The sequence below is a fragment of the Loxodonta africana genome, chromosome 4 (genome assembly GCF_030014295.1).
Source record: "Loxodonta africana isolate mLoxAfr1 chromosome 4, mLoxAfr1.hap2, whole genome shotgun sequence".
Lineage (NCBI taxonomy): Eukaryota > Metazoa > Chordata > Mammalia > Proboscidea > Elephantidae > Loxodonta > Loxodonta africana.
In genome coordinates, this window is record NC_087345.1 from 85998200 (window position 1) to 86014486 (window position 16287).

General features: G+C 33.4%; 1 protein-coding gene and 1 pseudogene across 1 annotated transcript; one reads left to right on the forward strand and one right to left on the reverse strand.

Moving 5' to 3' along the window:
• Positions 1-4725: 4725 nt before the first annotated feature.
• LOC100677043 (olfactory receptor 6C76-like) lies at positions 4726-5705 on the reverse strand (annotated as a pseudogene).
• Positions 5706-13845: 8140 nt separating this feature from the next.
• On the forward strand, positions 13846-15314 carry LOC100676761 (olfactory receptor 6C76-like). Its single transcript, XM_010600902.3, has one exon. It carries the CDS (start codon positions 14378-14380, stop codon positions 15251-15253), a length of 876 nt encoding a protein of 291 aa, XP_010599204.2. The 5' UTR covers positions 13846-14377; the 3' UTR covers positions 15254-15314.
• Positions 15315-16287: the final 973 nt, after the last annotated feature.

Sequence of the window (16287 nt, forward strand, 5' to 3'; positions counted from 1 at the left end):
GATATAAAGTTATATCGTATTCATGAAACAATGGGATCAGATGGTTCAAATTAATGAACTGGCTACAGTCCAAAAGACAAAGCAATCATCAGAACTGGGCTAAGGAACTACACAGATACATAAAACGTCAGACAGGGAAGTGGAAAAAAAAAAAAAAAAAAACTAGGATAATATGTTAACGGCTATAATGGATAAGGTAGCCAAAATGCACAATCATAAAGTTAATTTCAGCGGAGAGATGGAAACTGTAAGACCAAAATAAAAATGCTAGAAATAAAATAACTGGAGCAGTGATAAGAATGCATTCATGAGGCTCATCAGTAGGCTCAACACAGTTAAAGATAATCAGGGAGCTTGAAGAGAGCCAATAGGAATTAGCCAACACTAAAATACAAATAGTGAAAAAGGAAGAAAGTATAAGACAGCATGCAAGAGCTGTGGACTATGTCAACGGATCAAATATATGTGTAATTGGGATTATACAAGGAGAAGAAAGGGACAATTTGGATAGAAGAAATATTTGCAGAATTAACGGCTGCTAATTTTTTTTTTTTAATTAATTAGTGACATTAAAAACCACAGATGTAAAATGTTCAGAGAACATCAAGAAGGATAATAAGTTAGAAAAAATAAAAACACACAACTAGACATTTAATATCCAAACTGGTAAACACCAAATACAAAGAGAAAATCAAGAAAGATGCCAGAGGTAGGGATTATTTTGGAGGAATGAGAATAAGAAGTACAGCAGATTCTCATGCAAAAACCTGAATGTGAAAAGGAAATGTAGTGACATCTTTATATGTACGAAAGAAAAAAAAATTTTTTTTCCCAGATTCCTATATACTATAAAAACAGTCATAAAATAGGAGAAATAAGGAATTTCTCACACAAATAAAAACTGCATAACTTACTGAGAGAAGACCAACAATAAGAAATGTTAAGGAAGGTTCTTCAGACAGAAGGAATATGATATGCAGAATCTTGGTTCTACATAAAAAATGACAACTAGAAATGGACTAAATGAAGATAAAATTAAAATTCTTTTTATTTCTAATTACCCTAATATTTTTAAAGCAAATATTGTAAAATTTTATTGTTTGTTTATAGCCTATCTAAAAGAGAAATGTGTGACAACAATATCATAAGGGCTGAGAGAGAAACATTGGGAATATATTGTTAAATAGTGTAATATTATTTGAAATTAGATAAATTAATTAAAATGTACACTGTAACTTTTGAGCAACCACTAAAAATGTTATATATATATATATATATAAAATAAATCAATAAGGGAGACAAAATGAAATAATAGAAATATTCATTTAAATCTAGAGAAGATAGAATAAAAGAAAAAGGGAGCAAAGAGAAAATGGAAATAATAGAAAACAGATATCAAGATGGTATATTTTAATTTGCCCATACCATACATCACAATTAACTTAATTATTCACGTTTTTGCATGTGGACGTGAGTTATCAAATCAAGTGTATAAATTTCTGGAGTTCAATTATGTTTAACTGATAAGAAATTCCCAAACTATCTTCCCAAGTGGCTGTACCATATTATACTCACACTAAAATAACATTTTTTGGAGCTGTGTGTCATCACCAACATTTGATATTGTCATTTTTTTTTATTTATTTTATTCTTATACCAATAGGTATATAATGGTACCTAACTTGTTTTAATTTGATGGTGCTCTGGTGGCACAATTGTTAAGTGCTATGCTGCTAATTGAAAGGTTGGAGGTTCAAACTCACCCAGTGGTTCCATGGGAGAAAGACATGGAAATCTGCTCCTGTAAAAGATTACAGCCTAGAAAACCCTTTGGGGCAACGTGGGGCTTTCCATGGTGGTGCAGGTTAACAATTCTACTATCACTATATACGTATATGAGACTTGAACTTGCTATTTCCCTGTCCTAGCCCTAGAATCATTTTCCCAGGTAACCCAAGTTCTCTTTATTTGTGAATTATATTAGAAACCAAATCACAACTAGACAGCACCTAACAACAACAACAACTTGTTTTAATTAGTAATCCCTTAGTGACGAATGTGGATGAGCACATTTTCGTATGTTTATTTGACATCAGTACATCTTTTTCCGTGACATATCTATGCAGTTTTTTGGGCAAATTTTTAATAAGGTTTTTATTTTCTTATTGTTGAAGTTCAAGTGTTCTTTGTGTATTTTGTTTACAAGACCTTTATTTTATATATAAAAAAAAAATAGGTTTTGCAAATGTTTTCTCCCTATGTGTTGCTTCTTTTTCCATCCCCTCAATTTTTTTTAAGAGAAGTTTTTAATTTTAGTCAAGTCCAACTTTTCGTATTTTTTTTCTTTCATGATTTTAGTCTATCATGACAACCTTTTGATGCATCTGGAAAAATGGGTATTTGGCTGAAGTTGACTGAATTTTTCTAAAAATGTCAATTAGGTAAATTTGGTTTACAAGTTTGTTCAAGTTTCCCATGTCCTTACTCTTTTTTGTGAACTTTTTAATCAACTGTTGAGGAAGAGAAACCCTGGTGGCGCAGTTGTTAAGAGAATGGCTGCTAACCAAAAGGTCAGCAGTTCAAATCCACAAGATGCTCCTTGAAAACCCTACTCCGTCCTATACGGTGGCTATCAGTGGTAATTGACTCTTTGGCAACATTTATTTATTTATCTTTAAATTGAGGAAGAGAGCGTTGAAACCTTGACTATATTCGTGCATTTGAGAGCCAACTGTTAAATTTTCAGAAACCTTAGCAATCCATTGTTAAACAAAGTCATAACTAAAAATAAAATTATGCAAATTTAATAAACAAATTATATTTATAACTAATATAATAACTATTTAAAACTCGTCATTTATCAGATATAATGACAATAAAATTACAAACAAAAGTGCAGATTGTGAAACAACTCCATTTTTCAAAAATGGTTAATTTGCAATCAGAGATTGGTTATGAATACAGCAGTTTGGCAGAATTCCATGAAAGCATTCTGAGAAAATAAGTTGGGTACACGGAATTTACTGTAAAGTTTATTTTATAATTTATTATTATTTGTAAATTGTATTAGTAATATACTAAAGTGTATATAGATACGTGTGTGTGTGTGTGTGCCAATATATGTATGTAATCAGAGAGAGAAAGAGACAGAGTCCTGAGTATTAAGCATTTACTAGTAGATCATTATTTTCTGTCCATACATATTGGAGGATCTGAACTTTACTGAGTACCACATTGCTTGAGTCATGGCCACATTAACAAATGAGAAGCAAGCACTCCAAAAATACATAGAATCACCACAGAAAGTACTGGGGGAAAAAAAAAAAACCTTGAAAAGAGAGAAACAAAAAAATCATGAAATTGTTGGAAAATTTAGATCCATTATGCCTGAGAATCCAGTATACATCACCAATTTTAACTGAAGTCATTAACAACAACAACAACAAACCTTTAACATTTAGATGTAGTAAACATTTTTGCAGAGATATTATAATGCAAAAATCATATAGGTGTTCTAGAAATTCAAACTCTATTGTGGAATTTGCCAGTTTTCACCCAGTTTTGACTATATGTAACCATATTTCTGCAAGCCATTGGTGGAAGGAACCTTTTTTTTTTTTTTTAATGGAGAAAAAGGGGAACGATAGCACCGGAAATTTGAATGCCCTTTTAAGGAAAAGTGTATTGATGGTTCATTAAATGCTGTTGCATGCACGTGTAATGTTTGTGAATGAAGAAGATCAAGAAGTAAATGCATGAACACCAAATAAAGTTTTATTCCACATTTATCCTTTTAAACATAGAATTTATTATTAAGACCTCTTATAGAAAGTTCTATGTCAAAGTGTGGATTGCGAAAATGTTAATTCCATACCTCTAACGTACAAAAAAAAAAAAAATCCAAAATAGGTATTTTTTTTTAAAAGACTGAAGTAATGAAAACAATTTGTGTTGTCATCAGAGTGCCAGAAACTTTGAAAACGACCTGAAAGATAGCATGTGGGTTTGAATTGCCAGAATAATCAGAGAGGAAATAGCAATTCAGGATACCAAAGAAAAGCCAGGCTTTTCCAAGGGAGACTCAGATGAATTCCATACTCAGTATTAACAAATTAAAAAAATAGAATAGACTATGGAGCAACAATCAATGTATTTTATTAAAGGTGTTTCCTGGTGATGGTACTAGGGCCTCATAGAAATATCAAAACCAAAGTTGTAGTAGCTTGGAAATTTATACCAGAAAAAGCATTCAGCAAGATACTTTATAATATTAAAGGCAGAATTCACAATATAGCTATAACACCTATTCATCAAATAGCATAGACTAATATTCATAACGAAAAAAAAAAATACAAAATAAGAAGAGAAAGAGCAATACACCAAAAGTAGAAGAACTTCTCCAAAGATGAGGTTATTTTAGTATTCTTTGCTTTGCACTGAGAGAAACAATTCTTTTGGAATTTCTTGATGATGCCTTTTATTTAGGTTTTGATTGATGTCCAGAGAAAAAGTTCTTCAATGAATGTTTACAAATAAATTCTGGCATCCTTATTAAATGTCATCCTTATCTATATGACCAAAACTCATCAATGCTCAGAAACTTTTCAAGGACTGTAAATTGAAAATGATAGTTGAACTAGTGAGAGAGACCAAAATTGGGTAAATGGAGAACAAAACCTGAAAGAACCAGAAGTTGAATGCAGTAGTGGATGGAATATAAAACAATGCTACTATATTAGACATAAAGTTCAGTTTAAATTTCAGGCTTTAAATTTCTTTGTGACTGAAATTTATTTGAGAAGCATCTTTGGACTAAGTTCTTAAAGGCCTGTTTTACCTGTTGGTTCCTTAGGGAGTAAAGGAAAGGATTTAATATTGGGACAACAGAGGTATTGAGTACTGCTATGCCCTTGGTAAAAGCCAGACCTTCCTCTGCTGAGGTTTTAACATACATGAAAATGCAACTTCCATAAGAAATGGAGACAACAAACATGTGTGAGGAACAAGTGGAAAAAGCCTTTTTCCTTTTCTCAGCAGAGGGGATTTTCAGAATTGTTCTAAGGATGAATGCATAGGACAGAATCACTAGTGATAGGGTTACTATGAGAGTAAATACTGCTATGACAAATCCCATGAGCTGTAGGAATGCGGTGTCTGTGCAGGCAATCAGCAACATAGGAGAATAGTCACAGGTGAAGTGGTCAATGATGTTGGAGTCACAGAAATCCAGTTGAAGCCCCATGATCACAGGTAGAAAGTTAATAAGAAATCCAGCCAGCCAAGAGCTAATTACAAACTGGAGGCATATTCTGCTGTTCATTATTGTTGTATAATGCAATGGCTTACAGATGGCCACATAACTATCATATGACATAACCGTCAAAAGGAAAAATTCTGTTGAACCAAACAGTATGAAGAAAAACACCTGGGCCATGCAAGAATTATAAGAAATGGTCTTGTCTCCAGTTATAATGCTGACCAGAAATCTAGGAATACAAACTGCTGTGAATGAGATTTCCAAGAGAGAGAAATTCTTAAGAAAGAAATACATGGGAGTTTTGAGGTGAGAATCTATGAGAGTAAGGGTGATAAGTGTCAGGTTTCCAGTTATACTCAGTATATACATGAAAAATAAAAATGTTTAGCTCTGAGTCATCTGTTAATCCCAAGAGAATGAACTCTTTCACAGATGATCGATTTTTCATTTCTTATCTCTGACTTCTGCCAGATCTATAAATGAAAAAAAAAAAAAAAAAAGGAACAATAAAGAGTTCAGGGTTACCTTTTTATCACATCTGTTAGTTGAAAAACATGTAAGACCTATAATGGGACAATAGATCAGCCACTCAAAAATTGTACTGAAATCTGAATATATATTTGAACCAGAACAACAACAAAAATCTGTTGTCTTCTTTAGTGAGTCACTACATGAGTCTAATAAATAAACTATCTAGTCAACTCTGATTCTTGGTGACCCCATTAAAATAGAACTGTGTTCCTTAGGGTTTTCAATGGTTAATTTTTCCAAAAGTAGATCTCCAGCCCCTTCTTCCAAAGAACCTCTGAATGGACTCGAACTTCCAACATTTAAGTTAGTAGTGCATTAACAGTTTGAACCTCACGGGGACACAGTAGGTCTACTAAACACACATGTATAAGAATGATAACTATAATTATCATGGGTGATTTACATTCTCTTAAAAATTTGATCATATGTGTTTGAACGTTAGGTGGAAAATTATAAAATTTAAAATATTATTTTTATTGTTATTAAAATATCCTACCAAAACCCCATGTTCTAATGCTTTTATGAAAATGAAAAAAAAATTTTTTTTTTTTAAGTAACTGTTTTTCACAATTTTCTTCAAGATATTTAATGTCAGTCTTGCCTTTACGGGGAATAAATAACAGAAGAATCAGGACATTCAAAACTAGCATTTATGTTATCCTAGACAAAGGAACTCGTAAGTTTTCTCAGTTAAATAATAACTTATCACATTTTAGAAGTGATTCTAACAGCCAAAGTTAAGTGATCTGACTTAGTTATAAATTGGATAGAAAATGGGAAAAAGTAAAAAAAATGAGGCAAAAAATAGATATATACTTACAATTTTTATAATCCCTTCTGGTAGCAGTTTGCCTGATCAAACCCCAGTGCTCTGTGGATTTACTCTGTCAATCAGTGTTGCACGATTACTTCAGAGTATTTCATAGACTTCCTACCTTGCTTCTGAACTTTGATTTTCTTACACAGTAAAACATTCATATGATGTATAGGGTAGAATTTGGCAAGATAACGCTGGTTATAGCCAGCGAGATGGGGTGTATGGTGGGAATGAGTCCAACAGAAAAACTATTCCTGAAAAGGGAGAGACCCAGACAGAAAGGTGACATAGGCCCAGTTGCTGGTAGGTTTTATGTCCAGAGCAGAAGCCAAGTATCCAAGGGATTCTGCAGTTTGTGATCCAGAGATGAGGGGGTGACATGGTGAGAATCTGAGTGCCCCATTTAGTGGTAAAAGCTCTGTGGACAGTCAAGCAAGCAATCCATCCACATTAAGTGAAAGTCTGAAACTCAGGGAGTGTGTTCAAGCTCTTCACTGAGTCACAGTTTCTTTGGTACTAATTTGCTGTTTAGGAATAAAGCTTGAGGCCCTGGAAATGAAAGGGCAGAAGCAAAATGGACCCCTGTCCTAGGTTTGCAACGGACTGAAGAGCAGTCATTAAGAATGAAAGACAAGATTTCATGGAGTACAGGGCTCTTAAAATAAATTGATTGATAGATGATAGATAGATTAGATAGATGATAGATAGATCGTTAGAGAGAGAGAGATAGATAGATGATAGGTAGATGATAGACTGATAGATGATAGACCGACAGATAGATGATAGATGGATAAAGTAGAGAAATGTAGGATCCTTGTTATTAGGCTCAGAGCAATCGTTCTGGCAAAACAGACAAACAGAGGTGGAAGGTATATTTTGCTAATTGGGAGAAATTTTTAGCTTATGAGGAAGAGAGGGCTTAATCCAGGAGTGAGAATAAAGAAACAATAGTACTGGGAAAGAAACAAGTGGCATGGCATATGGATAAGAACTGGCGTGAAAAAAAAAAAAAAAGAAATGAACCCTTGAAATGCAAAGGATGTCCCAAGATGTGTAATCCAAGGCAAGATGGAAGCCCTATGAGGCAGTTCTACTCTGTTCTGTAGGGTCTGCATGAGTTGCAATGGACTCGCCAGCAACGGACATTTTTTTGGATTTTTATCTCCTAAAATTTCCACAAAAACTATCAAATTCCTACATCCTTGATGTTAAGAAAACCTACCTAATGTAGTATTTTAATTGACTCTAAGTAACCCTTGTGAGAGAAGGATGAGCTGTAAAATTTTCTTACTGATTTCACTTTCCAAAGTGAGAATTTGGTTTTTTAATACTGTTTCCAACACAAATAGATTGGTTTTCTCTTTTTTTTCAAGATAGTCACAGGGGATTCTTGCAGGAAAACAAAACTAAAATGACCCTGGAGAGAAATGATGCCGAGGAGTGTACCCTTAAGTCACATTGAACAAGTTTAAGTAGATATTTTTAGAAACTGATTTTTTAAATATGTTTTATACTTCAGACAGGTGTATAATGCAAACATTCATGAAGTAGTAAAGTTTTTAGAATTATTTTAGCTTCATATTGCCAATATTATTTTATTTTAACTTGAAATAAATGTCACCTAAAATGACATTATTTGATTACATATAAACAGGTGAAATAGCAGAAAATAAGAGGAGGAAAAAGCCACAGGATAGAAAAGACATTCAACATTTTGTCTATTAATAAAAATATAGTGAGTACCTATTATAGATAAGGGATAGTTTTTATATAAACGTATCAAGAATCAATAAAAGCAGAGAGACTGAAGCGTCAGCATAAAACAAATGAAATTGGTTTCATGAAAACACTCTTTACCTATTGTTTCTTTTATGCCAGAAAAGAAAGCAATCAGAGTTTGTGCAATTTTTATGACATTTATCTAATTTTTCCTACTAGACAATTCAGGGCATGCTGTATTTTCAGCTATTGAAGTGTCTGCTCATTTTTTCTTACTGTTATAGTATTATTGTGGATGCTGATTTTTTTTTTTTTCTCCTTTCACTGGTGCCTTTTGTATTCTCCAGGACTTGTCTTTGAACCTTGACTTGCCTTTAACAAATACAGTGCTGTTATTGTAGTTTTTCAATATTGGGATGGTGGTGTGTTTTCACTCTCATGATTATGTTACCTTATGTAAGACTTTCTGCAAAACTTTCTCTAGCGTTACTCTCTCCCTTGGTGACTTCTAAGAAGCAAGCTGCCATGAATTCCACAGCCAAAAAGTAATTGATTCTGCCAAAACCCTGAGCAAGATTGGAAGTGTAATCATCCCAAGTTGAGCTTTCAGATGAAGAGCACCATCTCTCAGATATTGAAAAGTAAGTCCAGATTCTTCAACAGAGAGAAGGTCACAGTCTCTCTCTCTCTCTCTTTTTTCTTTTTTTGTAACATTCCTCTTGTAATTAAGTGAAAATCTATTTTTAATCTTGAAAAATGATGTTTAAATTATAAAGGTCAACCCCACCAACATTTCTTGTAAAATATAATTGGAAAAATCTAGTGGGTAACAGTGCAAAGAAAACGTGGAGATTTACTACTGTGTTATTTTCTGTTATAGCTCAAAAGGCCATCATTGATATGTTACTGAGGATGGGTTATTATGTGCTTCATTAACAAACAGCATCAAAATTTCAGTAGCCTGAAACAAATTTGTTTGTTATTCTGAACACTTGTGAAATGAAGGATCAAAAATCTCCTTCACATCTTGCCACTTCCATGACCCAAGTAAATATAATTTTTTTAAAATGTCATCAGTAACTGGCAGAATAAGCATCAGGTGAAGAATACAAACCAATCCTGTTGCCTTAGAGCTGAACCTGACCCATAGTGACTCTATAGGACAGAGTAGAACTGCTGACAGTGTTTCTAAGGAGAGTCTGATGGTTTCAAACTGCCGACCTTTTGGTTAGCAGCCATAGCTCTTAACCACTGATCCACCAGGGCTTCAGGTGAAGAATAATGTGCAGACTACTATATATTTCCATTTGTAACTTACCCAAAATTTCTGCTAATATTTTATGTCTCAAAGTAGGCAATTATGTAGTCCTATAATCAGGAAGATTAGGAAATAAAATCATAGCAAAGTCAGAAAAAACAATATGCTAATTGTTTACCAATTATCTTTCAGCTCCAAAACTACCCTTTATAAACATAGCTCTGGGATATTCAGGCCATAGTGGTACAGTAGTTAAAACCTTGGCTGCTAACCCAAAGGTCAGTAGTTTGAATCCTCCAGCTGCTCCTTGCAAACCATATGTTGTACAGAGTCATTATGAGTCAGAATAGAGTCAATGTCAAATAGTTGTGTGCGTGTGTGTGTGTGTGTGTGTGTGTTTTAGGTGATGTTGAGGATCAGACTCTGCAGATTACACTAAGAGTCCCCTTAGCCATACAGATTCATGATAGGCAATGATATTGGAGACACTCTAGCAAAATTAGAAAGCAAAAGAAAAGAAGGAATTGTTTTCCCCTTTTTTGTCCTATGTCTGCCTGACAGCCCAACACTGGCAGTTACACTTTACGGAAGGTTCAGCTTATTTCACCATTTCCAGAACTAGTCACATCATGGCCCTCTGAAATGTAAGCAGCAACAGGCAATGCTGCTTCTTCAGGGTTATGAGCACTAACTCTGTGGAGTCTCTCCTCTGAGTATCCAGGACACAAAAGTATCCATACAGAATCATATCCCCAAAACTAAGAGCACCAGCTCCATACAGTACCTACTTTAGTTTCCTGCCTTCTGGAAATCTACCTCTTCCCCCAGAGTAGGCATACAAGATAGAACCATTAAAATCTTTTATGACATACATTGCATCTTATTTATTTAAAAAAACCCTCATCTGTGAGGTAATAATATCTCTGGGTTACCTCAGTGCGTCTTATTTTTCTACTTGACAATTTCCAATCTGGATAACAAATTTCCTGTATGAAATCCACCATGGCAGTATTTCTGTTTCCCTTTATTGAACCCTAATTCATACAAGGACAGAAATATTAGTGAATAGCACATGTGATTACCATGTAGGGCATGTATACATCATCCTTCCATTATTTTTTCCATTTTCAGTCTGACACTGGCCCAGATTTCAGCTAAATATGTTTAGTTACTGGCTAGAGATATACAAAAACTCCTACTGAGGATTTTGAACACATAGTGATTTTGTTACTGTTCAATTTCAGTAGTCTTAAATGAAGAGATCATTGAACACGGTTTTCACAGTACTTCTATCTCTTCAGTTTTACTGAGAGTCTTGAGCCTCTGGATTGATATCTTTAGCATTTTTGGAAAATTCTTTGCAATTGTTGCTTTGAATAATGCTTCTATCTATATTTGGTTTCCTCTCTTCTGGGATGTCAGTTGACATGTACATTAGAACATTTGTTTACCGTATGTATTTTATGCTTCACTTTTTTTTTTTTTTCTGTCTGGACTTATTTTGGCTATTTATTACTTACCTGTCTTCCAGTTACATATCCAGTCTTCTATTGCCTTAAAATGATTTATTGTATTCTTAAATATTGAGATATTGTAGTGTTTAATTCTATTATGCCCATTCATTCCTTTATAGAAATTTCAAATATCAGTTGCACTCTACATATCTTAATCTATATTTTTTTTATTTTTCCTATTATCTTCAACATAATAAATAGTAAATTTATGATAGTTGTTAACTAAATCTGATGTATAGATCACCTGTGGTTTTATTAATATTTTCTGTTAGTTTTATAACGATTTATATTGGCAAGTTTATCTATTTGAAGTAAATGCCAGACATTGTTTTTAAAAGCCCTTATATGCTTATGTTAAGTGATCATTTTCCTTATATGCAAATAGACGTAAGGCTGATCAGTTATTAAGACTGGAATTGAGTTGAATTGAAGCTCTGACCAATCAGATAGAGCAAATGACCCCACTAAAAAGCACCTAAAGATATTGGTGTCCCTTCAGGAAGCTTCTCTTCTTTCTGGAATTTTAGTCTCTCCAGTCCTCATTGCTGGTACAATAATCCGTTGTCTTTAAAAATAAGATTTTCCTCTGTTTCATTTCTTCTGAACTGACCACCCTTCTTTCTTCAGTCATTTCAGAAACACTAGGAACAGAGGCCACTTTATTTGATCTAGTTCTTTATCTGCTCCATAGTCGTGTGTGACCTAATGGATTTATTTTCTCTAAAACTTCTTTTTTTCCTTAACATTCAAAATATTTTTTTCTTCTCTTAGCAAACCCAACCAGTATGCATTCTCTGCTGTTTTCAGAATTCCCATAAAGAAATACATTAATGCATAAAAAGTGAAACATTTTTCTTCCTAGTTAAGTATCTAATTCTAGAGGTTTTCTAAAATATAATCATTCCTCGGCAAACATAATCTCTTATACATACATATTTTAATCAACTACTAGTAGTATTCTCTTTTGAAAATCTCTCTACAGGCTTCTGTTACAAATTCAAGTTGTTTTTTTTTCCTTAGAATCTTTTACACATTTCAACTAGCTTTTTAATAAAGATTAAATATGAAAGATTCATTTTTTCTATTTTCCTGTATTTCACATAAAATTTTGTGTCAGAAGAAATCATTTCTGTGGTTCATAGGACATATGGATACATATCCAGATGATTTTTTCTGTAAAGGTTATTTTATTTAATTTCATTTCTATAATTAGGTACTTTCCAAAAAGTCAGTTATGCCTTTTTCTTGGCTGCCATATTAGCATGTAATTAATATTTAAAACTCAGAAAGTATATGTGGATGGTAATAAATAAGTATAATTAACCCAAAAGTACATTTTTTATGAGCCAGCTGGTCAATATGTGGTGAATTACAGATTATAGACAATTTTGGTTTTTAGGTAGAGGTACTATTAATGTCTGGAGTCTCCTTTTGAAATTTAGGACAAGAGCTCTCCAGGTTTCTGCTCATTGAAGCAGTCTCAGCTTAGTTGCTTTGAAAAACCTCAAGTTGTTTATACAATTCTTTAATACCTGGTACAGAAACTAGACTCCATTTTAGTGTCAACATTTCAGATTTCTCAATAGATCCCATAACTAGACTCTTAATTAACTTTGTTTTTTTGTTTTTCTTTTAGAGTTCATAATGAAGATAGTCAATTAGTATTTTCTCCAAAAGAAACCCCAGGGCTCTATCAGTTTTATATAAATATTCTTTTTGTTATAAAAGAGCAAAGACAATTCTATGGTGATGTGGAGACGAAACCATTTCTGTTTCAGAGAGAATTAGAAACTAGTGGAAGAAAAGCAAAAAAACAAAACCCTACTGTTTTGATTCTGCACAAATAACTTAGATTTCCAGACTAGTTAGGGTAAATCCAGACATTATACATTTTTAATTATAGGGAAATCACAAAAATGTCTTTGAAAATGACTCCTATGTGCTGACGAATAAGACAGAGAGATACAGCCATGTTTGCGTTACTTATTAAATGTTCTTGGATTTTAATGTGAAAAAGATCTCCTCTGAGAAAGGGAAGCAAAGAAAAATATGATTTAGGAAGAAAACAATATTTTACCACAAAAAAAAAATTCTGATTACCTTTTAGGTTACTGATACAGAAGAAAAATATTTACAAGAAATATCTTTGTGGAATTCATGTAATATCTTTTCAGTATTCTGTTGTTTTGTGTCCAAAGTAATTACCACAAAAGATATTATATTCTAAATATGCAACCAAAAGTGAGTCAATTGAATTCAGAATTAGTAACAATTAAAATACTTGTGTAAATCATGATAAAAGTTCAACGTACATATTTGAAAGGGTGTCTGCATTTGTAGAATAGCACCAGAAACAAACTTTCTCAATAGTTTTCATCATAAATTTGACTAGGACATATTGCTTTGTACTTAATAAGGACTTGGGTACTTCATGTTTACTGAACAGAATTTAGTATTTCCTACATTGATAAAGTCATTTATTAAGTTAAAGTTAACTGAACAATTGAGTAAAATAATTCCAAATTTCAACTTGATTTTCAAGATTCACATTATACTAAAATTTATGAAAGTTCTTTCTAATTAAATACATTCTAATTGGCAGTAGTAAGCATTCCAAAGACTAACTACACATATATCATCAGAAAATCACCATTTTTAAAAGATCAATTACAAAAATTCAGGCCTGAATAGCTGTTTTAAATGTGAAAGGATATAAAATAGACAAATCACTCTGAAAGAGACTGAGCAAAAGATTATTTTAACAATAGCTATAATTGAACTAAATTTAAAAATGTTTTCTTGTGGATTAAGATTGCAAGAGTTATTTCTCACTTTCTCGAACAAAACTTTAAACCAGAAAATTTACAAATGCTTACAGTAGGAAATAACAAAGCCATTCTTTTCCAAATTAAAAAAGAGGTATCTGAAAAGGAAGTTTAGAAAATGGGTGCCCAGAGAAGGAGTTGTTATTAGTAGGATCAAGGTTGGGATTCTAACTGCTCTTTAAAATGTTCAACATCATAGGACCAAAAAAGCATATGTATATTGATTTACTTGTTTCTTCATCCAACCCAAAACCCAGTGCCCTCGAGTCAATTCTGACTCATAGCGGCCCTATAGGACAGAGTAGAACTGCCCCACAGAGCTTCCAAGGAGTGCCTGGAAGATTCAAACTGCCGACCCTTTGGTTAGCGCCGTAGCACTTACCCACTATCACTTTTAAATCTATAAGCAACAATGCTTTTCTTAACTTATAATTAATTATTCTATCACCAGATCTGATGAAATTCAGAAGGAATTTAGCCATGAGAAACCACACAATAATAACAACATTCATTCTAGTAGGATTGACTGATGACCCTAACTGGCAAACAGTAATTTTCCTTTTTCTTTTTCTAACATACGTATTGAGTGTTACTGGAAATCTGACCATTATCCTGCTCACTCTATTGGATCCCCACCACAAGACACCCATGTATTTCTTTCTCTGGAATTTTTCATTCTTAGAAATGTCATTGACATCTGTGTGCATCCCCAGATACCTGGTCAGCATACTGACTATGGATAAAACGATATACTATGATGCTTGTGCTGTACAAATATTTTTTGCCATCTTCTTGGGTGCATCAGAGTTTTTTCTGCTGGCTTCCATGTCCTATGACTGCTATGTGGCCATCTGCAAACCCCTACATTATACAACCGTTATGAGCAGCAGAGTCTGCACCAAGCTGGTCATTATGTCCCAGGTGGCTGGGTTGTTAACAATCTTTCCTGGGCTTATCATGGGTCTGAAATTGGGTTTCTGTGATGCCAATATTATTGACCACTTTTACTGTGACTGTGCTTCTGTCCTGAAACTCTTCTGCACAGTCACAGGGGTCTTCGAAATGTTGGGTTTTATTTCAGCTATGGTCACACTGCTGATTACACTGGCACTGGTGATACTCTCCTATGCATACATTCTGAGAACAATCCTGAAGATCCCTTCTGCCCAGCAGAGGAAGAGGGCTTTTTCCACCTGTTCCTCCCACATAATTGTTGTCTCTACCTCTCATGGCAGCTACATTTTTACGTATATGTTACCTTCTGCAGAGGAGAGGGTCGCTTTAAACAAGGGGGCAGCAGTAGTCAATCTTTCACTTAAACACCTGTTTTAAATCCTTTCATACACATCCTAAGAAACAAACAAGTGAAACAAGCACTGAAAGATATAACTCAAAAATGTAACTTTATTAACTTAAAACAGTAACTTTGGTTTTTATAAAAAGATACTACTGAATCTTAAACTGTAGCCTATATTGCAATTTAAACATATTCCCTTATTTCATTTTTATATTCCTTTAAACATATCCCTTTATATTTATATGCTGATGGTGATAGAACCACAAACCCATTGCTGCCGAGTTGATTCTGACTCATGGCGACCCTATAGGACAGAGTAGAACTGCTCCACGGTTTCCAAGGATAGTCATTCAATGTACTACTGTCCTTTTATCCTTTTAGTTGTATAAGCTGTGTCCATGACTTTCTCTTATACATTTATAGAGTCATTTCATTTTTCAGCTTAATTTTCTTATTTTGTTCATCTTCAAAACATTCCCCTATGAATTTATTTTAGAAATCAAAAACCTCCATATTTTTCTAGCATACACATGCCAAGGTGTACTTCATTTATGAGCTCTATGCTTTCCTTGACTTGATTTTATAAATCTCCAGGAAATATTTCTTTCTTATACCACATAATGCTAATATTTTTCTGTAACCTGTGGTATTTCCAGGGGCATAATAATAAACTAAATAGAAGTATTCATGTTTGGACTTAAGGAAGATACTTTAAAAAAAAAAAACTTCCAAATCTCTGTGTTTCTGTAAATCAAAAAAAGGTTTTTTTTTTTTTTTCGTTTTATATCACAACCTAATTTAAACAGTCTACATTGATTATACCAAAAACTAGCTGCTCCACTGAAGAAAGATGTGGCAGTCAGCTGTTGGCTTCCATAAAGATTACAGCCTTGGAAACCTTCTAGGACACTTGTATGCTGTCCAACAGGGTCACTAAGAGTCAGAATCTACTCAATAAAAAAAAAACAAAAAAACTCAATACCAGTAGTTTTATACCAGTGCCACACAGCAAGTAAATGCTAGGTTTTAGCTTTGTATGTAGGTTTAAAATCCAAATACTATGGAAGTA

Bases quoted from the DNA above. Each gene is read 5' to 3' on its own strand.
- LOC100676761 (XM_010600902.3), top strand. From the start codon at position 14,378: ATGAAATTCAGAAGGAATTTAGCCATGAGAAACCACACAATAATAACA.